This window comes from Dendropsophus ebraccatus, chromosome 2 (assembly GCF_027789765.1).
Source record: "Dendropsophus ebraccatus isolate aDenEbr1 chromosome 2, aDenEbr1.pat, whole genome shotgun sequence".
Classification (NCBI taxonomy): domain Eukaryota; kingdom Metazoa; phylum Chordata; class Amphibia; order Anura; family Hylidae; genus Dendropsophus; species Dendropsophus ebraccatus.
In genome coordinates, this window is record NC_091455.1 from 133,789,276 (window position 1) to 133,812,892 (window position 23,617).

Consider the following 23,617-nt stretch of genomic DNA (forward strand, 5'->3'; position numbering starts at 1 on the left):
CCTGAAATATGCATATACTGACTTAAATATACGTAGTGTGATTGCAGCCTAAGGGTACGTGCACGCTGCGGAATGACGACAGATAACCCTTTGCGCATTCCGCAGCTGGCACCCACATGGGGTGGAAATCTCCAAACATTAGTATGCATAAGCTGGACACTGTGGAATGCAGTATTACCACATAATATGGATATAGTTTGTCAAAAATACACAGAATATTCAAGAAGATAAAATAAAATGTTACCTAAATCATGAAAACATGAAAAATACTGTGAAAAAACCCCACTGGAGGCATCAGTATATATATGCCAGATTGTTTTTCTTCTCTTTTTTTGTTTAATCCTTGTGGAAAACTGCAATCCAGCTCAAGAATCCAATGAGCCTCTCTGAGTCTAACTTGATGCAACCAGTCCCCCCCCTCTTAGTGGTCGGTTGACCCTTTCAATACCACATACCAAAAGGGAAGAAACATCTCCCATATGTTGTTCAACAAGATGTTTTTAAAGTCCAGACATCGGCCGATGTAGGACCATTCTGGTGGCTGCAGAAATGTCACCCAGGTGCTTCGCTATTCTTAAGTTTACGGATGGCACATGCAACGAACTATTTGTTACATGCCGTGCAGGTGACTAGATACACTACATGAGTAGTTTCACAGTTTATTAAAGTTGCAATACTATAGCTCCTCTTGGTAGTACTAGACACAAAATGTCTTTGAGCTGTCATGTACTTACAAGTGGAGCACATTGGTAACGAACATCTAAAACAGTCTGTTGTGGACAACCAACTATGTGTGGACCTGTTATCCCCGTGCCAGGGTGAAGGCCATATGACCCCCCCTCCCCTAGAGCCCCGGATACTTACCCCATCTCGGTAAGTCCCGCTCCTGGAGCCGGTCCCGGGACAGAGATATCCTTGTCGGAAGTCCGGCTCGCGCGCTGCATAGATGATTCCGATGCCCATAGAGAATGAATGGAGCCGTCATTCTCTATTGGCTCTGCACTCATCTATGCAGCGGGCACGCCTGGCTCTGTCCCGGGACCGGCTCCAGGAGCGGGACTTGGCGAGGTGGGGTAAGTATCCGGGGCTCTTTTGGGGGGGGGGGGGGCCTTCATCACACGTCCTGCTTTCAGTGGTTCACCTCTATGTGAATAATTTATTGACTGGTGTAACTTAAAGAGATCTGACAGCATGCAGTAAATATGCATTCATCTATGCTGCCAGTTGCTGATCACACCAGCAGTGCAGTCAATGCTTCTGATATGTCTTCAGGCCACCTCTAAAAGAGGTGGGCGGCTTGAAGATACAGCAGTAGCCATAGGGCAGGACAGAGGCTGATGGGGTCCCACAACCGCCTTTGTTATACTGTCAGCCCGGAATAAAGAATGTTTTTAGGAACACGCCAGATCACACTATAGTGCTGAAGGTATGTATGTACATCCCAGTATTTAGTGTAGTGTATATGCATATCCCAGAATCCAATATATGCAGATCCGTGCTGTCAGTTTAAGGTTAAGTGATATATCAGAAAATAGGTATTTGTCTCTAATCTTTACATTAAATGGTTCAAAAAGAAAGAGACCAAAGGGTCCATTTACACAGAAAGATTATCTGACAGATTATCTGCCAAAGATTTGAAGTCAAAGCCAGAAGCAGACTATAAACAGAGATCAGGTCATAAAGGAAAGCCTGAGATTGCCCCTCTTTTCAAATCCATTCCTGGCTTTGGCTTCAAATCTTTGGCAGATAATCTGTCAGATAATCTTTCTGTGTAAATGGACCCAAAATAACGTGTGTGATTTCCGATTCCTAGCTCCTATTGTGTGACTGTCACTGTATAGGAGTTTTATCTGTCTTTGATGTTGTGGTTTTTATTCAGCTACAGGATAGTAATATTATTTATTCACTATGTGATGGTAGAGGTCATCATGTGGCAGTATTATTTAGACGTCTAGGGGCTATTATTGGTAAAACTGATCTTCTATATTGCTGTTTGTTCTGTAATGTAGGATAACAGTATGGAAGTATGGAAAGGGGTTTTCTGAGCAAGGGGAATATTGCAGAAACACAGAGAGAGACCATATATATCTACCTTACTGCGAGGCCTTCTGGTCCAAGGTGCACTCCTGAGGATGTTCTGTGTACCTAGAAAACTCCTTTAATCTCTACAGAAAGATAATATTTGGTTGGGATATGGTATAGTACACTTTTTTATATATACGATACACATTAATTTGGGGGCCACACTTTTTATCTAAAACCGGCCCTGGCTGCAGTTATCTACACAACACAGACAAGTACTGTACTATCATGAGTGTCACAGGATTAAATGAGGTACATAAGTCTACTAAATAAATGCTAAGGCTGGGTTCATATGACCCGCTGTTGTGGGACTTTGTTATTGCTGAAATTTGCCTATTGCATTGCATATTGTACTGCAAGTTCAATGCCGGCAAAGTTGCATTACATCTATAACCAAAAATCCATCAGATTTGGACTTTGGGTGGTTGTCATAGTCGTGTTATGTTGCATTGTTGCAAGCAGTGGCGTAGCTATAGGGGGTCGATGCGGTTGCCATGGCGACCGGTCCTATCCTCTCACTCTGCAATTTTCCCGAATAATCTGTGATAGTGGCAGCCGGTTCGAGAGGTTGCTATCTTTCCCTACGTAATTGCTGATACAATGGAATAGACTGTTGGCAGGAGCCTCACGCTCCCTTTCCTGCCTCTGGGACTCCTGCTCTGTGTAATACAGGCTAAGCCATTAGCTTCGCCATCATACAAAAGCAGCCAGACCTGACCAAAGGAGGCCAGAGCCCCAGGGTACAGCAGGAACCTGGACAGGTGAGATTATTATCCCTAGAACTACAACCCCCATAATGCCCTGCTGACAGTTCATGATGGGAGTTGTAGTTTTGCAGTCTGTCTTTCCCCATGTTGCAGAAGTGCAACCCCCATCATGCTCTGCTGGCAGTCATGATGGGAGTTCTAGTTTTTCAGAGTCAAAGATAGGAAAGCAATGATTAGAGAATGACACAGTACAGTCCCTACTCACCCTACATCATTATGAGAGGCCATAAAAGCCTATTTCACATCTGATATTGTATAGTGGGTGACATGGCAAATAGGACTGCAGTGCAATGTGCTTTTACCTGAAACAACTTCCATCATGACAACATGTCAGGACATGCTCATGACATCACTACGACAAGCAGTGACATCACATAAGTGACATAATTGGTGATGTCATCCCAGGGCCCTATAAAAGAAGGTGCAGAGCCCCAGACTCTCTGTTCTTAGAAACTCACTAGTCATCACCCGGTCTGTACTACCTGTGCGTTCTGTATATACTGCAAGTTTTTTGTAGTGTTTCTGATTTTTGTCAGTCTATTAAGAGAGAGAGGAGAGGATTGACAGGGATCTTGTCATTTTTGGCAACCTCCTTATCTATTTGGTTCCAATCCTGGTGGGCTGTCTTTCCACCAGACAACCGCTTATCTTGATTGAACCCTTCATCAATCCGCTGAGTTTTTTTTAAAAGCTGTCAAATAAAATTAAAGTTATACACGATATGTCATCGTATTGACATGAGGAACATAGATAACACATCAGTTTTACCATATGGCAAACAGTGTAAATATATGACCCCCCCCCCCCCAAAAAAAAAAAAAAAAAAAAAAATGAAACTAAATTGCTTTTGTTTTTCAATTTCACTGCACAAATCATTTTTTTTTTGTTTGTTTCTTAGCATATTTTATGAAAAAAAAAATAAGTGTGTCTTTGCAAACTACATTTGGTGTCGCAAAAATTAGGGTAACTCATGGGTGTGTAGGTGAAAAAAATGTAAGCGCCTTTTAAACACGAGGAAGAGAAGAAGAAAGTGCACAAACGAAAATAAGTGGGGTTCTGAAGAGGTTAAAGCTACCCTGTACCGACAATCTGACCCCCCCAAACCACTTGTACCTTCGGATAGCTGCTTTCAATCCAAGATCTATCCTGGGGTCCGTTCGGCAGGTGATGCAGTTATTTTCCTTAAAAACAACTTTTCAACTTGCAGCCCCGTGCCCAACGGCCTGGGCTTAGTTTATCTGTGCCCTAACTTTGCAACACCCCTCCGTCCCTCCTCCCCACCCTCTTCATCATGAGGAATGCAACTGGAAAATTTTCTCCTGTCTGAACATTGCACAGGTGCCTTAACGATCCAGCCCATGTTCAGTATTCACACAGCTGATGAATAGGAGACAATCTGCCTGGAGCATTCTTAATGATAAGGACGGGGAAGAGGGACAGAGAGGTTGTGCCAGCCTAATGCACACACAATCTAATCCCTGGCCGTTGGGCACGGGGCTGCCAGTTTAAAAGTTGTTTTTTAAGACAATAACTGCATCACCTGCCACACGGACGCCAGGACAGATCTTGGATTAAAAGGGTACAGAGTCTTTTTAAAGTCAATGTGTAAGGTGGGGGGAGAACAAGACAAGAAACAAAAGTAAAGTCCAGGTGGGTGAAAGACTAGTCAATGTTGACTTTGGTTCATAATTGCTGGCTTACCCAAATCTGCTTTTTCTTAAGGCTAAGTTCACACAATGTAAAACAGCGGCCATTATTTGACACGGCCGTTGTTTGCTGTGTCAAACAACGGACGTTGTTTTACATGTTCTTGCATTCGATACTGCCTTATCAGCCACAGGAACATTATTTTATTTCTGGTTCGATTGCGGGCACCTTTGGGTGTGCCTGCAATCTAATTAGCCATAGACCTCTGTACAATGAACGGCTGACAGCACGGCCATACATTGTGTGCATAGAGGGTTAACTATGGCTGCTGTTCGTCAAACTGCGACCATAGGAAATTGACAAGTTAAATTTTTTTCCTACGGCCACCTCAACAACGGCCGTAGTACACACTGGGTTTGAAAACTACGTCTGTTGTTGCAGTGATAGCTGTGTTTACTGCAGTGACTGAAAACTATGGACAATGTTTTAAATGAAAGCTACAGATGTAGTTTTTAAACTGTGTGAACATGGCCTAAATGTTTCTTTAAGGCTTGAAACACGCACAGCAGTTTTTTGGAAATACTTTGGGTGCATGGTGGAATGTTCATTAGGCTAGGTTCACACTGCGTTTTCAGCATCCGTTTAACGCATCCGTTTTTTTCAAAAAACGCATGAAAAACGGATTGCAAAAAACGGATTCATTTGTGTGCATCCGGTTTTCCATTGACTTCCATTATGAAAAAAAACGGATCCGTTTCTTTTGGCGGACCAAAACGGACCAAAAAAACGTTGCTGACCCTATTTTTCTGGACGTTAAAAAAAACGGATCCGTTAAATGGATGCTGAAAACGCAGTGTGAACCTAGCCTTAGACATCCTATTGAATCAATGGGACATGTGGAACTTCAAGCGGAGTCTGTTTGAAATTCTGCACTGGTTCCATAGTGTTAACATACCCTTATAGTTCAGATAACTTTAGGCAAAATATGGCAACTTTCTGTATATTCGTAGTTAATCTTTAATCTTGCCTATATTTTTCTCATGCTGTTACTCAAAGAAAAGTCAACAAATTTAAGAAATATGTTTTCTCTATGCTTACATTTACAGCCTTGGCTTTTTACATTGAGTAGTATTTTATTTCAGTATTTGTGACAGTTCTAAAACATTTTAATGACATTTTATTCCACATGTATCAAATAGATCTGGAATAGGTGTAAAAATAGACAAAGAATCATAGATTAGTGGTGACAAAAAAGGTTCATCAAAGTTTTTTTTTGTGTGTACACAGTTATTAGGCAAGTACCGTCTTCTCCGAAAATAAGGCATAATGGAGGATTTACATGATAGTTTTAACATAAGGAACCCCCCCCCCCCCCTGAAAATAAGCCCCCCGCCACCACCATGCTACTACCCTCTGCCATCCTCCACCACCAGCCGCTTGTGTTCTTTCACCGCTGATGCTGCCGGCATACCACTGGTCTATGGCTCAACGACCTGCCACATGGCCGAGGTCACATCCTGCAACCCAGCTAGATGACGCCTATGTGGTGCACCTTGTGAGTAGAAAACACGGGCCACTGTAATAACATCTATGCGCCACTATGTAAAGAGGCCAAAGAGCTATATTGGTGACTCTTTTTAATTTGTAATTCAGAAATTATTATTTGTAAATGTGTATTTTTGGGTTGATTATTGCTCTAACTTTAACATATGATAATAAACAAGTGAAATGAGAAAAAAAAATATTTTCATTTAGTTACATAATAATTCTGCACACTAATAGTTGGCTAATGATATTAGATCATCTCCTAAGACCAAAACCTTTATTTTACTTCAATACATTTTTAGTTTTGAAGTGTATTAACATTTTGAATTGACAGCAGTGCTTATTAATTGTTCACACAGTGTATGTTATTTATTTGAACTGTTAGCTATAATAAGATATTTAAGGCAAAGCACTAGGAAAATGTGACACATGCTATGTTTCTAGGTAGTATTTTGGTCAGTCTTTGCAAATCTTTCATTTATTCTTGTAAACTACTTTGAGAAAATGTGAAAATGAAAAAGAAGAACCAGTGGAGCCTCATTTAAGAGTCTCAAAACACAGGACTAGCCAGATATTCCTCCGGGAAGGACCCAGCCAAGGGGTGGCGACTGTAACAAAACCACCATATTAAGTGGCCCTATAAATCAATGTAATGACAAGGGAAAACCAAGTCCTGGTATCCATCCACAGATAGCTGTTTCTGAGTGTTGACCCTCATTAGTGTGGAGAAAGATTCTGGCTAGGTGGAAGCAATGCCTAGTAGAGTCCTAAGAGAAACAGATCGCTAATCTCAGGGAGACCAGCCAAAGATAACAGCACCAACTGCTGGTTAAAGTGCTCAATGCAGTAAAATCCTAGGTGCATTGCTCCATGGGAAACATGAATATGCTATGTTTGTGTAAACATATACTGTATAATTATTTGAATGCTGTAGAGCTTAAAGCCCCTTTTACATGAGGCGACGAGAGGGAGCAAGCGAGCGCCGACCTGTCAGGCCCTTGCTACCACTGCTATTACACATGTCAGCAGCATGCAGGTAAGAGCCGGGGGGCCACGGGGGGCTGCACGGGCGGTCTGCTGCCACCGCTCCTATTCCACGGAGTGTCTGCAGCATATTGCTGCTGTTGTGATCATTTATTTTTCAACATTGTGCATGTCAGCTTTTTGTTGCCTTCTATTTCACAAGATGATTATCGGCCATAACGGCCGATAATCGCTTTGTGTAATGGAGCCTTAGGAAAACCACATGCATGAAAACCAGACCTACATAGCTGAAGCTGAAAGCGAGAGAGATAAATACAGTAAATGTATTTAAATGTAAAGTTCTTACTCATAAGTTTTAATCTTGAATGCAATCATATATTAGGCACTGGCTTATGTTTTGGTGGTATATTTTTTTCTGTGAAATAATTGGATATTGGAAGTTCTTAAGTAATGCTCATCCAATCTTTTTTTCACTATCAGATTGAATAAACAATGAACATGAATATGTTTGCCTTCTCTATTGTTACGATAATTAGTTCATATTCTTTTCTTCTCACCAACTTCATAATGATCTACGTATAATCTTATTATAAACTCAAAAAATTTCAGATTTTAATTTACTTAATATTGGTTTGTGAAGTTTTTCCTTTTCTTTTGACTTATGCTAATAGCCTTGTTGTACTAGTTTAATTAATTTGCAGATTTTTCTTCCTGTACGGTGTTTAGTGTGACTCAACTGAATTATACAATTTAAGTGTACATTTCCCCTATTTTATTTAATTGTAGTGCCAATTATGCCAACTAATCAATAGATGTGTAAATGAAGAAACAACATATCTCCATTTAGTAAATAATTCAGCTGGAAGAGTAGAAACTACTGCATTTAATGTAAATTTAAAAGCCATTTAGAGCTAAGATTTTTGATGTATGGGAGCGTTAAACAAATGCATATAATTGTATGTGCTAGTTTATATGCTGCAGGGGTATTTTTTATTGTTTTGACCTAAATCATCGTCTATTCATTAGATTTGTGGTGTACATGTTTTACATCAGTACTGTAAATCTGCTAAGACTGAACATAAAAATCAAGACTATTTTTTGAATGCTGTCATGGCTGCATTTGTCGGTTCTGTTGAGGTGAAAAATGTCCACTATAAGGCCCTGGTCACACTACAGAACAAGCTCTGAGATTCCATGCGGAAACCCCCCACGCGGACTCTGCTTCGAATCTTGCTTTTAATCCCTTTGAATGGGGGGCTCACGCACATACGCTTTCCGCGCCTATCCGCTCAAAGAATTGACTAGTCAATTTCTTAAGTGGAGGCGCGCGAGAGTCTTTTTATTGTTAATATGAGGCATGCATGGTTACCCCAAAACACAGAGTATGACAAGGTAAGATACATAGTTGTATCAACCCTATTGAAAACCTCCTCAGTTCCCTAGAAGCCAAGCCAGTAGTGCATTGGGCTTTCAATATACTTGAAAAAAGCAACAAGTAAAAAATGTCAGCTTACCATATAAACTGTGTCTAAGTAAGTAACTAGTTCCCAGACAAGACCTAGTGAATGGTATATCCCCAGACCATCACCCGGTTTTCATGCAAGCAAACAATGGTAAAGCATCCACAGCTCTATGTAGCATTAAACTCAATCTTTATTGGAAAATCGTTTCAGGTACCTACCCCTTCATCATGGCAATCAGATCATACAAAATGTTACACATTTATATGTTACACATTACCCATACAGCGTGTCCTTAGTACATTTGTCCACCATACCACTCAACCACTCAACCACTCATACCAGGCAACATGTGAAACGCGCGTTGGGTGAGTGGTATGGTGGACAAATATACTAAGGACACGCTGTATGGGTAATGTGCAATAATCTCTGATGGTATTTACTGCTTGACTATCCACTGTGAGTTATATGTCTGTCTGTGATATGCCCAGTACCCAATATATGTGTATGTAGGTCATCTATTTATTTATTTACTATTATATTATGTGATGTAATCTACTTACAGTATATCCACCCTATGTTAGGGATCGGTATAGGCTCCAGTTCACATTTCATGCTTTTTAGTAAAGTTTATCTTTTGGAATATTTTTAACAATAAAGTATCATTTTTTCATACTTTGGTCTTGCATTGGTTTTGGTCGGGGGGTTCCCATGGTTTGGTTTCCCAGGCCCATTTTTCTTCTTTTTTTTGGTTTAAGGACTTTGTGCATATATAGACCTTATACACTAGAGCCTGATATAGAACATTTATATGTTACAAAGATTATACCACATGATAAGGTCTGACCCCAAACAATCATAACTATAGTCTGCATCTTCACACAACCTCCACACTGTAAGACTCCGCCAAGCCCAACATTATTAAGTATCTTGTATCACTAGAAGGTATGTAGTAGAACATATGGTTTTTCACCATTAAACTTGCATATCCTGGTAATCCTTAAGATTATTTCCAAATCACACCAGGCATTTATCAGGTGAATATTCATTGTATCTTTTTCACAGCAGCCTTTTCTTTTATTTTTCAAGTAATGCAGCGTATAACTTGCATCTGAGAACAATGATTTATCAGCTGTGAGCCTATGTTATATGCTGCATTACTTGGAAAATAAAAGAAAAAACTGCTGTTAAAAAGATATAGTAAGTACTTATTCGCTCGATAAATGGTGCAACTTGGAAATACTCTTATGGATAAATATGCAAGCGTAATTGTGATAAGCCATATGTACTACTTCATTGTTCCCCAAACAAGGCGGTAAGCCAAAAAGAACATGATTGTCTTAAAGAGAGATCTGTAATGTCTGGGATGGACCCCAAAAGCAATGTAAACTGGACAAGCAACTTTCACTTTTACCTTAATAAATGTATAAAAGGTCATTGCTGTAGTTTAACACATGTCCAAACACAAAATCCAGAAGGCCTCATGCTTGTTTAGTAGGAGAACCCAATGTCCACCATGTGACAGCCTGCAGACTTACTCTGTTCCACACACTATAGGGCTAGTTAGCTTCCCCTGGTGGTTCTCATAAAAATACTTTGATAAACCCATGATAGATCTTTAGAAGGTTGGTCTAGCTGTTGCCTGTATATATGCAATATGTTCCATGATGTGAAACTTAAAGTGGTTGGCCAGTTTATGGTAAAATTATTCAGTCTATAGTATTAGTAACTGAACTCACTGTATGTACTGATAGCAGCTCCCTGTGTACCTCATAAAGCTAAAATCAGACTCTTCTCTAGGCTTTGCTGCCCTGCTCTGTGGTGAGTCTTTCCATAAGATGGCTGACATGGAGGAGCAGGTGACCATCTCCCGCCCCCCAGTGTCCTTCATAGACATATACAGGCTCAATGGTTTACACTGAGTGGTGGAGCATGAGGTGCCTACAGCCTATGACACTGACAGTTCCTGACACCTCCTGTTCCTCCTTGCACAAAGGAGGAGGTAGCGGTCCTGGTGCTAGGGTGGTTCCCTTCTACGGCCACCTCCACTGCTCCATGCTCTTGACACTGTACTGATACTGTACTGCTCTAACGTTCTTGCCACAGCCCACGTTAATGTGCCATCCTGGATAGAATGCACAAACTGAGATAGATAGATAGTATTAGTTTATGGGGGAGGGGGGGGGGGGGGGGGGGGGGGGGGGGAGAAATGTAAGAAAGTTTCCATTTCATTAGAGCATCTCATACCACTACCACTGTTGTATTTCTGTTAATATCTCAGACCTTTTGTAGTTAGCCTACTAAAGACATTGTTTAGAGTGCCCAACAGGAAAGCATTCATACACACTGAACCCCTTCATGACCAAATGTCATTGATATACGGCTGTCCAGGTCACAATGAAGCAGCACTCTCTTCCTCGCCTTCTAAGAGCCATAATGCTTTTATTTTTCCACCTACGCGACTGGTTGGAATGTAATTTATTGCGCCATGATCTAATTTTTTTTGTATCATATTGATGTAAAAGAAAAAAATATTGGCTCTTATTGAAGCGGCCCCCCACACTTTAAAAGTCCCTTCTCGACAAGAATGCCTGTATACGTTCCTACTGCACAGGGCATCTGCAGTAGGAACCTATATACAGTTGCTCTATGGCGATCGTGAGGGGGTGAATGTCTTCAATGCAGTCAAACAAAAGTCGAAAGAATGTGCGTTTGGTCTCTGTCTGGTATGTCAGTATATTGTGCAATCACTAAATGTGTCATTAAAATTCAGTCTTTATAGGTGACCAGAGTCAATGTTCTTACATATCACATCCTTTGTTTAATGTTTATATCAATACCACTTCCCATCATATGCAAAAATGTTTTGTAAACACCTTCTTTACAGTGTTCTAATTTTTAAAGGGAATAGGGAAGATTTGTTAAATATGGTGTAAAGTGAAACTGGCTCAGTTGCCCCTAGCAACCAATCAGATTACACTTTTCATTCCTTACAGACTCTTTGGAAAATGAAAGTTGGAATCTGATTGGTTGCTAGGGGCAACTGAGCCAGTTTCCCTTTCCACTATGTTTGATAAGTCTCCCCCAATGTGTCTTCAGATAATGACTTATTGTTTAAATCTATTTTTAATGTTAAACACATGTTTTTTACAAATTCTTTGTATTTTTTCAAATTTTTCCATTTTACTTTATATTATTGTAAATAGATATAATAAACTAATTGTGAAAAGTGCAGTTTTCATTCTGGCTACTAGGCTTAATAAGAACCTGACACTTCCTGTTTTGTAAATGTCACTTTATAGGAGTGTCTTCCTTTTCATCACAGACCAGTTAAACGTAAATAGTGGCAGCAGATTAATACCACACCATTCACCATACTTAAAGGGGTATTCCGGGAAAAATCAATAAATTAGCTATGGAAAGGCTTAACCAAGGTTAACCCTCTCCTAATATACTTACCAGTCCTTTATTGGCCCCCCCAAGGAGATCTCTGGTCTGGTCACGTGAGCATTCAGGCTGCGACTCGCGGATCCTCTTGTTCCGGATTGGTGACGTCACCATACCCGCCCGGCGTCTGGCTTTCCTCCTTATTAGCAGGAGAGCACTGAACCCTGACTGGCTGGCTAGCGTGTAGCCAATCAGGGTTTAGTGCTCTGCGTCCCACCACGCTCCAGGTCCCCTGAGCCTGCTGTACCAGGGGATGTAGGGGCTCAGTGCCGGTCACCAGTGACATGGGCTGGGCCGGTGTCAGCGCTATGTGAGGGGTCTCTGCATCCAACATCACCCCCCCCCGTATGTCAGCGATGCCGACCGTGTCCCGGGAGGGGATGCAGCGGGCGGCATTACTTCATTCATAACTTCCAGACACCCGGAGCGGAGCTATGAATGAAGTAATGCCGCCCGCCGCATCCCTTCCCCTCCCGGGACTCAGGGTCAGCATCGCTGACACCCGGGAGGGAAGTCCTGCAGAGTGGTGCTGATACCCTCCCCCGGCCCCCCCTCCCTGTGTGATCTCAAAGATCTCTCACCTCCAACCCCCCGGAGTGTGCTGCCGCGCTGCTCCGGTCTCAGCACCTTTTTCAAGCAGCCGGCCGTACTCAGCTGTCAGGCACTGTGAGTGTGCAGGAGAGATTTGCTCCGCACACAGCGCCTGTTAGCTGAGTTTTATCGGGGGGAGCTAAGTACGGCCGGCTGCTTGAAAAAGGTGCTGAGACCGGAGCAGCGCGGCAGCACACTTCGGGGGTTGGGGGTGAGATATCTTTGAGATCACACAGGGAGGGGGGGCCGGGGGAGGGGATCAGCACCACTCTGCAGGACTTCCCTCCCGGGTGTCCCGGGAGGGGAAGGGATGCGGCGGGCGGCATTACTTCATTCATAGCTCCGCTACGGGTGTCTGGTAGTTATGAATGAAGTAATGCCGCCCGCTGCATCCCCTCCCTGGACACGGTCGAGATCGCTGACATCCGGGGAGGGGGGGGGGGGGGGTGATGTTGGATGCAGTCAGGGTTCAGTGCTCTGCTGCTAATAAGGAGGAAAGCCAGACGCCGGGCGGGTATGGTGACGTCACCGAACCGGAAGAAGAGGATCCGCGAGTCGCAGCCTGAATGCTCACTTGACCAGACCAGAGATCTCCTTGGGGGGGCAATAAAGGACTTGGTTAACCCTTTCCATAGCTAATTTATTTTTTTTCTGGAATACCCCTTTAATGTTTGGAGCTCCGTCTGGGGATTGACCCTTTAACAATTTACTGTGCTTGTCTTAAAAAAACAAAAAAAAACTCAGATTCTAGTCATCGGGTCTGCTCCAGACTACTGATCTTATGGCTGCTCGGGTAAGATGACTGTCCCCATAAAAATGCACAAAGATGGAAAAAAATTACAATAATAAAAACAAGCCATGGTTCTGGCTTTACTTAAAAAAAGAGCAAACAAACAAGCAAACTAGGTGACGTTCAATTTTTGGTTGAATTCCCTTGTGTTATATTAATTACATGTTTGACATTTCTGCCTAAATAAAAGTAAATACAGTACCTGATAATATTTAAAGGGGTCGGCCTTTATACTGAACTTGTTTATACTGAACTATTTTACAATAAAATGGCCAGCCCATTCAAATAACCACCATATATATGGGTAACTGAAAAAATACTTGTGGAAGCCTAATGAGAACATTCATGGGACTGTAGAAACGTGTGCCCCAATCTTGTAAGGCAGTAACGTTTTATATAACTCCTGGTTTATTATTTTATTTCTGTTTTATAGGAAGAACCCATAATTCATCATATGACTGCTAAAATTATTGAAAATGTCTGCACAACAGTGACTTCACATGTCCAAGGGTTCATCAGCGCTGAGATTGGACCTGCACTGTGGTACCTATTCACACATTCAACAGTTGATTCTCTCAGGATAACTGCCATATCGGTATGTTAATTCATGTAATTGATGTTGTTTAAATCGTGCCATTATAAGCAAATTTTAGTCACACAAGATTTTTAGTAACTAACATTTAATATGTCAATTATAAAATATTAACATTTTAACCCTTTGAGGACTAGGCCCAAAATGACCCAGTGGACCGCGCAAATTTTGATCTTAGTGTTTTCGTTTCTCCCTCCTCCCCTTCTAAGAGCTCTAGCACTCTCAGTTTTCTATCTACAAGCCATGTAAGTGCTTGTTTTTTTACAGGAATAGTTGTACTTTGTAATGGCGTCATTCATTTTACCATACCATGTATGATGGAATTCCAAATATATTATTTATGAAGATATAAATAGGTGAAATCGTAAAAAAGAATGCAATATGGTAACGTTTGGGGGGTTCCTGTGTCTACGTAATGCACTACATGGTAAAAGAGACATGATATTATTACTCTATTGGTCAGTCCGAACACAACCATATGCAGGTTACACAGATTCTCTAATGTTATATATATTTTTTTTTTATGAAATCCTTTTTTTTGGCAATTAAATATTAATAAAATGGGCCTATTGTGACACTTACAACAGTTTTATTTTTTCACCTACGGGGCTGTATGGGGTGTCATTTTTTCCGCCATGATCTTTAGTTTTTATTAATACCATATTTGTGAAGATCGGACGTTTTGATCACTTTTTATTGTTTTTTTAAAATATATAATGTAACATAAAATCGGTAATCCGCGCACTTTTTTCCCTCTTTTCGTGTACGCCGTTCACCGATCACAATGACGCTTGTTATATTTTAATAGATCGGACAATTACGCACGCTACGGTATATTATATGTTTATCTATTTATTTATTTTTATATGTTTTATTTATATAATGGGATAGGGGGGGGTTATTTCAACTTTTATTAGGGGAGGGGTTTTGGGGTAGTGTAATAGTGTTTTGAAGTTTTTTGAGTTTTTTTTTTTTACACATTTGAAGTCCCTTTGGGGGACTTTTACATTCACTAGTTTGATTTCTACACTGATGATTGCTATGCCATAGGCATAGCATTGATCAGTGTTATCGGCGCTCTGCTCATTGAGCCTGCCTGTGCAGGCTCAGTGTAGCAGATCGCCTATCGGACCGCACGGAGGCAGGTGAGAGACCTCCGGCGGTCCGTTTCAACGATCGGGACCCCCGCAGTCATACTGCGGGGGTCGCGATCGGAAAGTGACAGGGGACTCCCCCTGTCACTTACACTTAAATGCCACGGTCGCGCCGCGATCACGGCGTTTAAGGGGTTAATGGCACGCGGCAGCACGATCGCTGCAGCGTGTCATTACCGGTGAGGTCCCGGCTGCTCACTACAGCCGGCCCCCACCTCCTATGGAGCGCGCTTCATAGCGGAAGAACCACCCAGGACGTACAGTTACGTCCAGGGTCGTCTGGTGACAGACTTCCATGACGTAACCCTACGTCCTGGGTCGTCTAGGGGTTAAAGGACAACTCCGGCACTGATAAAAAAAAATAAAAAAAATGAACTGAAGCTCCAGTTGGTGTCTTCATTTTTTCTTCACTTCCTGGTTTGGGCTTTTCCATGATGCACTTTGTCTCCTGTGATGTCTAACTGACTCTTGACTCTGTAGAACTGTTAGATGACTTACAGCTTGCTCAGCCAATCAGAGCTGAGTCATATGACTAAGGGAAGCTGGCCTAACAGGGCTTAGACCAGTTTCCCTCTTGATGATGTCATTGTCACAAAATGACTGCCGCAGAGCACCCTGGGGTCAACAGTCATTAGGAACTTCACTTCCTGGTGGGGGGTTGGGGGGAAGATTTAATTGTACTCCTACCTGCAAGTGCTCATCAGGAGTGCTTATAGTAAATGAACATTTGCAGCACCTAGGAGGACTGCTCAGCGACTGGATGCTGTAAATAAATGACAGCTCAGGGGGCCCAGTGTATTGCAGGAGAGGGCCACCGGTCTCCCTGATGCGGTGGACCCCTAACAGCCGCTATGGTTGTAGTTAAAGTGACACTGTCACCCCTTTTTGCATTCTGACTGCTCTCCACAGGTGTAAAGGGTAAATGTTACAGCTTTCATTACTTAATTTATATCACACCTCATGGTGCTTGTTCTGGTAAAAAGTCGTTTTTATCACCTGTGGATTGGTATATGTGGGCGGGGCCTCGCAGCATATGCGCCACATTGTTCCGCCCCTAGTGCAACTTAGCCCCACCCCCATCAGTGACGTCATGATGCATAGGCCCACCCCCTCAGCCGCCATTGGTGTGGGACAATCTAGGGGGTGGGGCATAGAGCTTTAGACTGGCCCTTCCAATGGCTGCTGAGGGGTCGGGGCCTATGCAGCAATGACATCACAGATGGGGTGGGGCTAAGTGGAGATAGGGGCATGGTGATGTGGCACCTATGCCGTGAAGCCCCACCCACATATACCAATTCACAGGTGATAAAAACGACTTTTAACCAGAACAAGCACCATGAGGTGTGATATAAAATACGTAATGAAAGCTGTAACGTTTACCCTTTACACCTGTGGAGAGCAGTCAAAATGCAAATAGGGGGTGACAGTGTCACTTTAAGCCCCTGATTTATCCCAAGCATGTTTAACCCCTTCGTGACCTCTAACATGCCTTTTTGTGGCAATCACTAATAGGCCTTATTCCGAACAATAAGCCTTTTTACGGCATGTAACTTTCCAGTGCAGTATAAGTCCATGGACAACTTTTGACTTCCAATCATCTCCATAGGAGTTGTGGATATGTCTGCCATGAATGTGTGCAGTGAAGAGATACAGCAGACCCACAATAGTCTTCAGTAATCTATGACACTGGAGATTAATGGATGTAATGTGCCAATCATCTGAGATACAAATGGTGGTGCTGACAACGAAAAATGTAGCACTTAGTAATGTATATAGCAAGAAAGCATGTTGGACACTCACCAGTTTGATTTCTGATCAAACAGGTTTATTTCATGTCAAAAGCAAAGCCGGGAGGGGGATGAGTGAGTCAGCTACAACCTGGGATAGCTTTTTCATGTAAAGGATTGGCGTCCAGCCAGGAGACAACGCCCGACTAAGGGAGGTGCCTATTTATAAGGTGTTTGTGAATACATTTTATACAAACAATATTTGAATAATACAAACAATACATATTTCTGTAACAGGATTTTTATTATTCAAATATTGTTTCTATAAACTTTATTCACAAGCACCCTATAAATACACATGCCTACACCCTCCACTATTTTTGTAGTCCATCTTTGGACCTGTTCCATTTTAATAATATCTTTTTGTACGTGAGGTCTCCAGAACTGGACACAATACTCCAGATGTAGTCTCAAAGCTCTATACAGCAGGATGACCATTTCTCTCTTTTTGTACTATACTTAGATTTACACATATACTGCCCAGCATGCAATTAGCTTTTCTTACTGATTGGCTTCACTGGTGACTTATGGTGGTTTTACACGGAGCGATAATTCGTCCGATCGCACGATTAACGATTTTAAATGAACAATGTTTTTTTCAAAACGACCAGCGTTTACACGGAACGATACATCGTACGGAAAAATCGTTTTGCGATCGTTCTGCGATCGCTTAAGCCTATCTCATACATAGGTAAAATCGTTGAAATAATGTTTACATGGAACGATCTGCGATTTTTTTGCGAACGATCAACAACGATTTGAGAAGTTGTTGAAAGAGCAAAATGAACGATTTCTTGCTCGTCGCTTGATCGTTCGCTGCGTTTACACGTACGATTATCGCTCGAATTCGACCGTTAGCGTGCAAATTCAAACGATAAATCGTTCCGTGTAAAACCACCATTATCCTCCTAAAGTCTTTGCTAAGGGCCCTTTTACACTGAAGGATTATTTGCCAAATCAGGCTAATTCAGGCTAATTACACTCCTTGTAATAAAGACAAATGATCAGCCATAGAGCCGATCATCGATCAATGATTGGCTAAGCAGCTGGTCACTTTGGGTGCAAAAGATCGGTACAGAGACTGATTCAGAAGCTTCAATGGTGGCTGCAGTGAGTGGCGAAAAGGCAGGACACCAGGGAGCATGTAAAGGTAAGTATATACTTTATTACTTCCTGTATACAGCAGGGGCTGCTCAGACATTGCTAATGATGCCCGTGCAGCCCTTGCTGCGAGATTATCAAGCAGATCAAACTCGGGATATCTTCTCCCCAAGTGCAATATTTTACATTTTGAAACATTGAACTGCAATTTCTATTGTTTGACAACGTATCTAGTAAAGTTAAATAGTTTTCCACAATTATAGACACCTTTAGGAATATCAACCCTATTGCACACATTTGTGTCATCAGTAAACAGAAAAACCTTGCTTACGAAACTTTCTCCTAAGTTACTTACAAACATATTAAAAAGAACAGGATCCAGAACGGACCCTTGTGGCACACCACTTGTAACCAGTCTCTGCTTTGGAATATACACCATTAACAATGAGCCTCTGATATCTATCCTTTAGCCTACAACAAATCCACTGAACTATCCAGGGATTAAGTCCAAATTTCTCTAACTTCTCTATCAGCTCTTTATGCTGAAGTCCAGATAGGCGATATCCACCGCGCCACCTTCATCCAACTCTTTTGTTACAATCAAAGAAATCAATGAGATTAAGTTTGACATGATCTACCCTCAGTAAAAACATGCAGGATTGGATCCCACAAGTTGTTAATTTTAACCCCTTAATGACACAGGGCATATTTTTCCGCCCTGTGGTCACCTCGGGGACTTCAGAGGGGGGCCGCACAATTGCAAGTGCAAAATTGTGCATTTTTGGTCGCATCAAATCCAGAAAAAATTTAATAAAAAGCGATCAAAAAGTTGCATGTGTGCAATCAAGGTATCGATAGAAAGAACACATCATGGCGCAAAAAATGACACATCAGACAGCCCCATAGACCAAAGGATAAAAGCGCTATAAGCCTGGGAATAGAGCGATTTTAAGGAACGTATATTTGTTAACAATGGTTTGATTTTTTTTACAAGCCATCAGATAAAAGAAAAGTTATACATGTTATATATCGTTGTAATCATAACGACTTGAGGAACATGTATAACATGTCAGTTTTACCCCAGGGCAAACGGTGTAAAAACAAATACCCCCCAAATAAAAAAGGGTTGTTTTTTTTACAATTTCACCACACTTTGAATTTTTTTTTTGTTTTGCAGTATACTTTATGAAAAAATTAAGCATGTCATTGCAAACAATAAGGGCTCATGTGGGGTTCTAGGTAAAAAAATGCAACTGCTATGGCCTTTTAAGCACAAGGAGGAAAAAAACAGAAGTGCAAAAATGCAAATTGGCTCTGTCCTTAGGGGGTTAAGGTGATCACTTATCTTTGAATAATTTTTACTAGTAAAGATGTCAAGTTGACTAGTCTGTATTTTCTGGGCTCTTCTCTACCGCCCTTCTTTTGGATGGTCATTTTTCAATGACAGATCTGTGCCTGCAATTTGTGCTTTGCTGTACCTCATGTTCTTATTCTGTCTCTAAATCTTTGTCTCTAGCATCTGGTAAGCCTGTTTAAAGAGACTGCTCTGGGAACAGCCGAGCACATATTAAGTTACATAGCTGCAATATGCGCTTGGCTTAGCCATTTAGTCTTTCTAAGTAAGCTCATCTGGGAATGTACCTGATGCTAGAGACAGAGAGCATAAGGTATAGCATTGAATAAACCTATTTACAGAAAGAGGGGTACATCCAAACATGCATTCCAAAAGCAGCTGTGTCATTCTCTGCTACAGTCTGTACTAGGTAGACTGTAGATGGACACGGCATAGCAACAGCACTTTATGAATAAAAGGCAAGATGCTGTTTGAGGGTAGCTTCCAGCTTGCTTCGAGGGCTCCCGACTGGACGTCCCGCTTAGCCAAACAGTGCGCTGCCCCGCCGCAACACACTGATTTGCTGAGCAGGACGTCCAGGCGCCGGGAGCCCCCAAAGCAAGCCAGAGAATGGAGCAGGTAATGTACACCAAACTCGTATGTCAGCTAGGCTGGGTGAGTTACAGTTATTAAGATCAGAATCCTTCTCATTAAGGTTTTAAATTTTTTTTACATAGATCCTAAAGTCTGTATTACACTAAATGATTATTGGCCTTATGCCGACAATTACCGGCCATTTAGGTTGATAATCGTTTAACCCCTTGCCTCCGCAGCCTGTTTTGGCCTTAATGACCAGGGTCTATTTTTCAAATCTGACCTGTCTCTCTTTATGTAGTGATAACTCTGGGATGCTTTTAAATATAACGGTTATTCTGAGATTGTTTTTTCGTCACATATTCCTCTTTATGTTTGTGGTATACTTTGGTTGATACACTCAGTAGTATTTTTTTTAAAAACACAACATTTGCGCAAACATTTACAATCCTTTATATTCAAAATTCTCTTTTCCTAAGAAAGATGGTCATGTCACATGAAGTAATTATTACTGCAACATCTACAACGTGTCTGCTTTATGGTGACGTCATTTGGTGAACGTCCTTTTACTTGTTAGGATGTTAGAGGACTTTGAAATTTTGTAGTGATTTTTCAGATTTTCAGGAAAATGTCAAATTCTGATTTTATTAGAGACCAGTTCAGTTCTGAAGTGGATTTGTGGGGTCTGTATGTTAGTTACCCCCATAAATCCCTCCACTATAAAAACTGCACACCTCAAAGTATTCAAAGTAACATTTCATAAGTGTATTAACCCTTTAGGTGTTTCGCAGAGATTTAAGCAAGTTGGAGGAGAAATTTAAAATTTTCATTATTTTGGCACATATTCCATTTTTTCCTCTAACACAGCAAAAACTAACTGAGAAATGGAACTCACTATTAATTCCCCTTATACCAGTGTTTCAAGAAATGCCCCATATGTGGCCGTAGTGCGTCACCTGACTCAACCACAGGTCGCAGACATGACCGAGACCTGGCGAATTTTGGGGCCTTTTTTTATTTCAGTTTTTTTTTAGCCATTATACCATGTCACGGAGGACTTGCTGTGCCAAAATATTTGTTTAAGACGAGTTGATGTTTCCATTGGTACCATTCTGGGGGACATGTGACACCCTGATGAATATTTATTTAATTTTTAATGATGTGGTAGAAATAAAAAAAACACAATTTATCAGCTGTTTTTCACCATTTTTTTTGCACGCCGTTTACTATACGTCACATATGACATGTTATCTTTATTCGTAGAATCAGTGCTGCACACCTCTACCTCTTTTCTAGAGTCGGTGCTCAGTGGTAAATGGGTTCTTCAACCTCTGATACTGTACAGTAGAAACCACGGCACTCGTTTTTAATGCAAGGATAGGTGAAAGTTTTATTTAACAATGAGATACAAGGTTTAAACTCCGACCATAGACAGAAAGTACATGAAATGAGACCAATGTAATATGCAACGTTTCGGTCCAACCAGGACCTTCCTCAGGTCATAGGGTCTCTCGTGTGCTTCATATGAAGAAGAGGGTCGGTGGAGTCCCTCCAAGACTCCACCAGCCCTCTTCTACATATGAAGCACTCAAGAGACCCTATGGCATCTTTATTCGTCAGGTCGGTACGATTACAGTGATATCCATGTTATATCGCTTTTGTTATATTTTATGACATTTATGCTATAAATACTGTTTGTGTCTCGCATATTGTAACAGCAGTAATAGTTTTCTTTTTTTGCAAATGGAGTTACATAGGGGATTTTCTTTTGCAGCATAAGCCAACATATTTAGTGGTACACCTTTTGGGTACATGTGTCGGTTTGATAGCTTTTTTTCTATATTTTATAGGGGGTGGGATTAACAAAAAAATTGTCATTTTGGTTAGTTTTTTGGTTTTTTTTACGGCGTTCATCGGGTGGGATAATTGATGTAAGGCGTTAATAGACGGGGTCTATATGGACGCGGCAATACCAAATTCATGTATGTGTATTATTCATAGGGGATCATTTATAAAGGGGGATGGGGAATGTGTATATTTATTTATATTTATTAATTAATTATTTAATTTTTTATTTATGTATTTATTTGTGTGTGTTTTTACTTTTACTTTTGCAGGTACTTATATAATACGGTACAGCACCTGATCGGTGCTGTACTGCATTATATAGTGAATGGGCTGTCAGTGTTCCCGGGCTGTCCTTCCCGGAGGGATATCTGGCTAGTCCTGTGTTTTGAGACTCTTCAATGAGGCTCCACGGACTCCTCTTTTGCATACTCATGTTTCCCAGGGGGCAATGCACCTAGGACTTCACTGCATTGAGCGCTTTCATTAGCAGCCGGCAGTGTTGTCATTTGGCTGTTCTCCCTGAGTTCAGCAATCTGTTTCTCTTATAGTGTTACACACTGACAGCTCATTCTAACGATCCGGTCCCTGCACTGTGTTACACAGACTCCTCCTGCTTCCTGATCTCAGATAGGGACAGTTGGGGGAGGCAGAGAAGGCATGACGTCCAGGGACGTCATGATGCGTTCTGGCACTGCTTTTCATGACGTCCCTCGACGTCATATTGGGGGAAGGGGTTAATGTTATGGCTGATTATGCACTTCCATCATGCAGAAAGATCACAAATATGTCAGCGACTGTCTACTGCACATTGGATGTTGTAATAGAAGCGTGTCAGCAGACCACCGCTGACTTTAATGGCTGCCCAAACAATCATTCGGGCCACCCCTCCATCTCCTGTTGCTCACTGTCTGTGCATGTACTGTAATAGCACAGGCAGCAAGCAGGGAATGAGGGGGAAGCAAGAGCTGAACTCACAGGCTGGCGCTAGCTTCCTCTTGAACATCGTGCCATGTACAGTAATACGGGTTTAAGAGTTGCTTAACCCCTTAACACCAATCGCCATTAGTGTCCCCAACAAAGATGGCGCCGGTGCCACCCCCACGATCGCCGTGATAGGCCGGCCAGTACCGGCCGGCCCATCACGGCGATCTAACAGTTAAAAAGTGTCCGGCCGAGTTCTGCACCCCTCAGCTAGGTAGCTGAGGGGTGCAGATCAGGTGTGTGTGGTGCAGGTGTACCATACTCACCTGATCCTGGTCTCCGGAACGAAGATTCGCGATTCCTCTTCTCCTCGTCGCCGCCACTTCCGGGTTCGTTCGGTCTTCGTTCGGTCTTCGTTCGGTCTTCGTTCGGTCTTCGTCGGGAATCTTCGGCTCTTCAGGCTTTTCCGTCGCCCCCATCTTCGGCCATCTCCGCCAGCTCCATTCTACTGCCCCCTAGCGGCTGATCAGTGTATATTATACACTGATCATTTGCTTTGGGGTAAAAAGTTTTTTTTTTTTTTCCAAATTTTTTTTCTTCTTTTTATTTGCCCTAACGCCGCTGAGTGCTGATCAGCATCGCATGTAAGTGCGCCGCTGATCAGCAACTCCTCCTTTTTGGCGTAGGGGCGTTTTTCCCCCCTATATCCTACCGCCACTGTCTGCTGATAAGTGCCGCACATAAGTGTGGCATTTATCAGCAGCTTCTTTTTTGGCGTAGGTATATTTTTTCTTACTGTAAAAAAAAAACACTACATTACACCACACTACACAAAATAAAGTTTTACACTACACCAGAACACATTTACATACCCCATATACCAATCCCCGTATAAAGATGGCCCCCAGGGTGTTTTAGGCGTCAGAGGCATACGTTGTTATTGCCTCAGACACCGAAACAGCCAGTGAGGATGA

At 41.9% G+C, this 23,617-nt stretch overlaps 1 protein-coding gene across 1 annotated transcript in view; it reads left to right on the plus strand.

The window, feature by feature from the left end:
* ULK4 (unc-51 like kinase 4) overlaps positions 1 to 23,617 on the plus strand; it is a 653,509-nt gene that overhangs the window by 271,481 nt on the left and 358,411 nt on the right. The window contains exon 19 of the mRNA XM_069959686.1: positions 13,747 to 13,908. Coding sequence (XP_069815787.1) covers positions 13,747 to 13,908 — 162 coding nt within the window. The remainder of the gene's footprint in view (positions 1 to 13,746; positions 13,909 to 23,617) is intronic.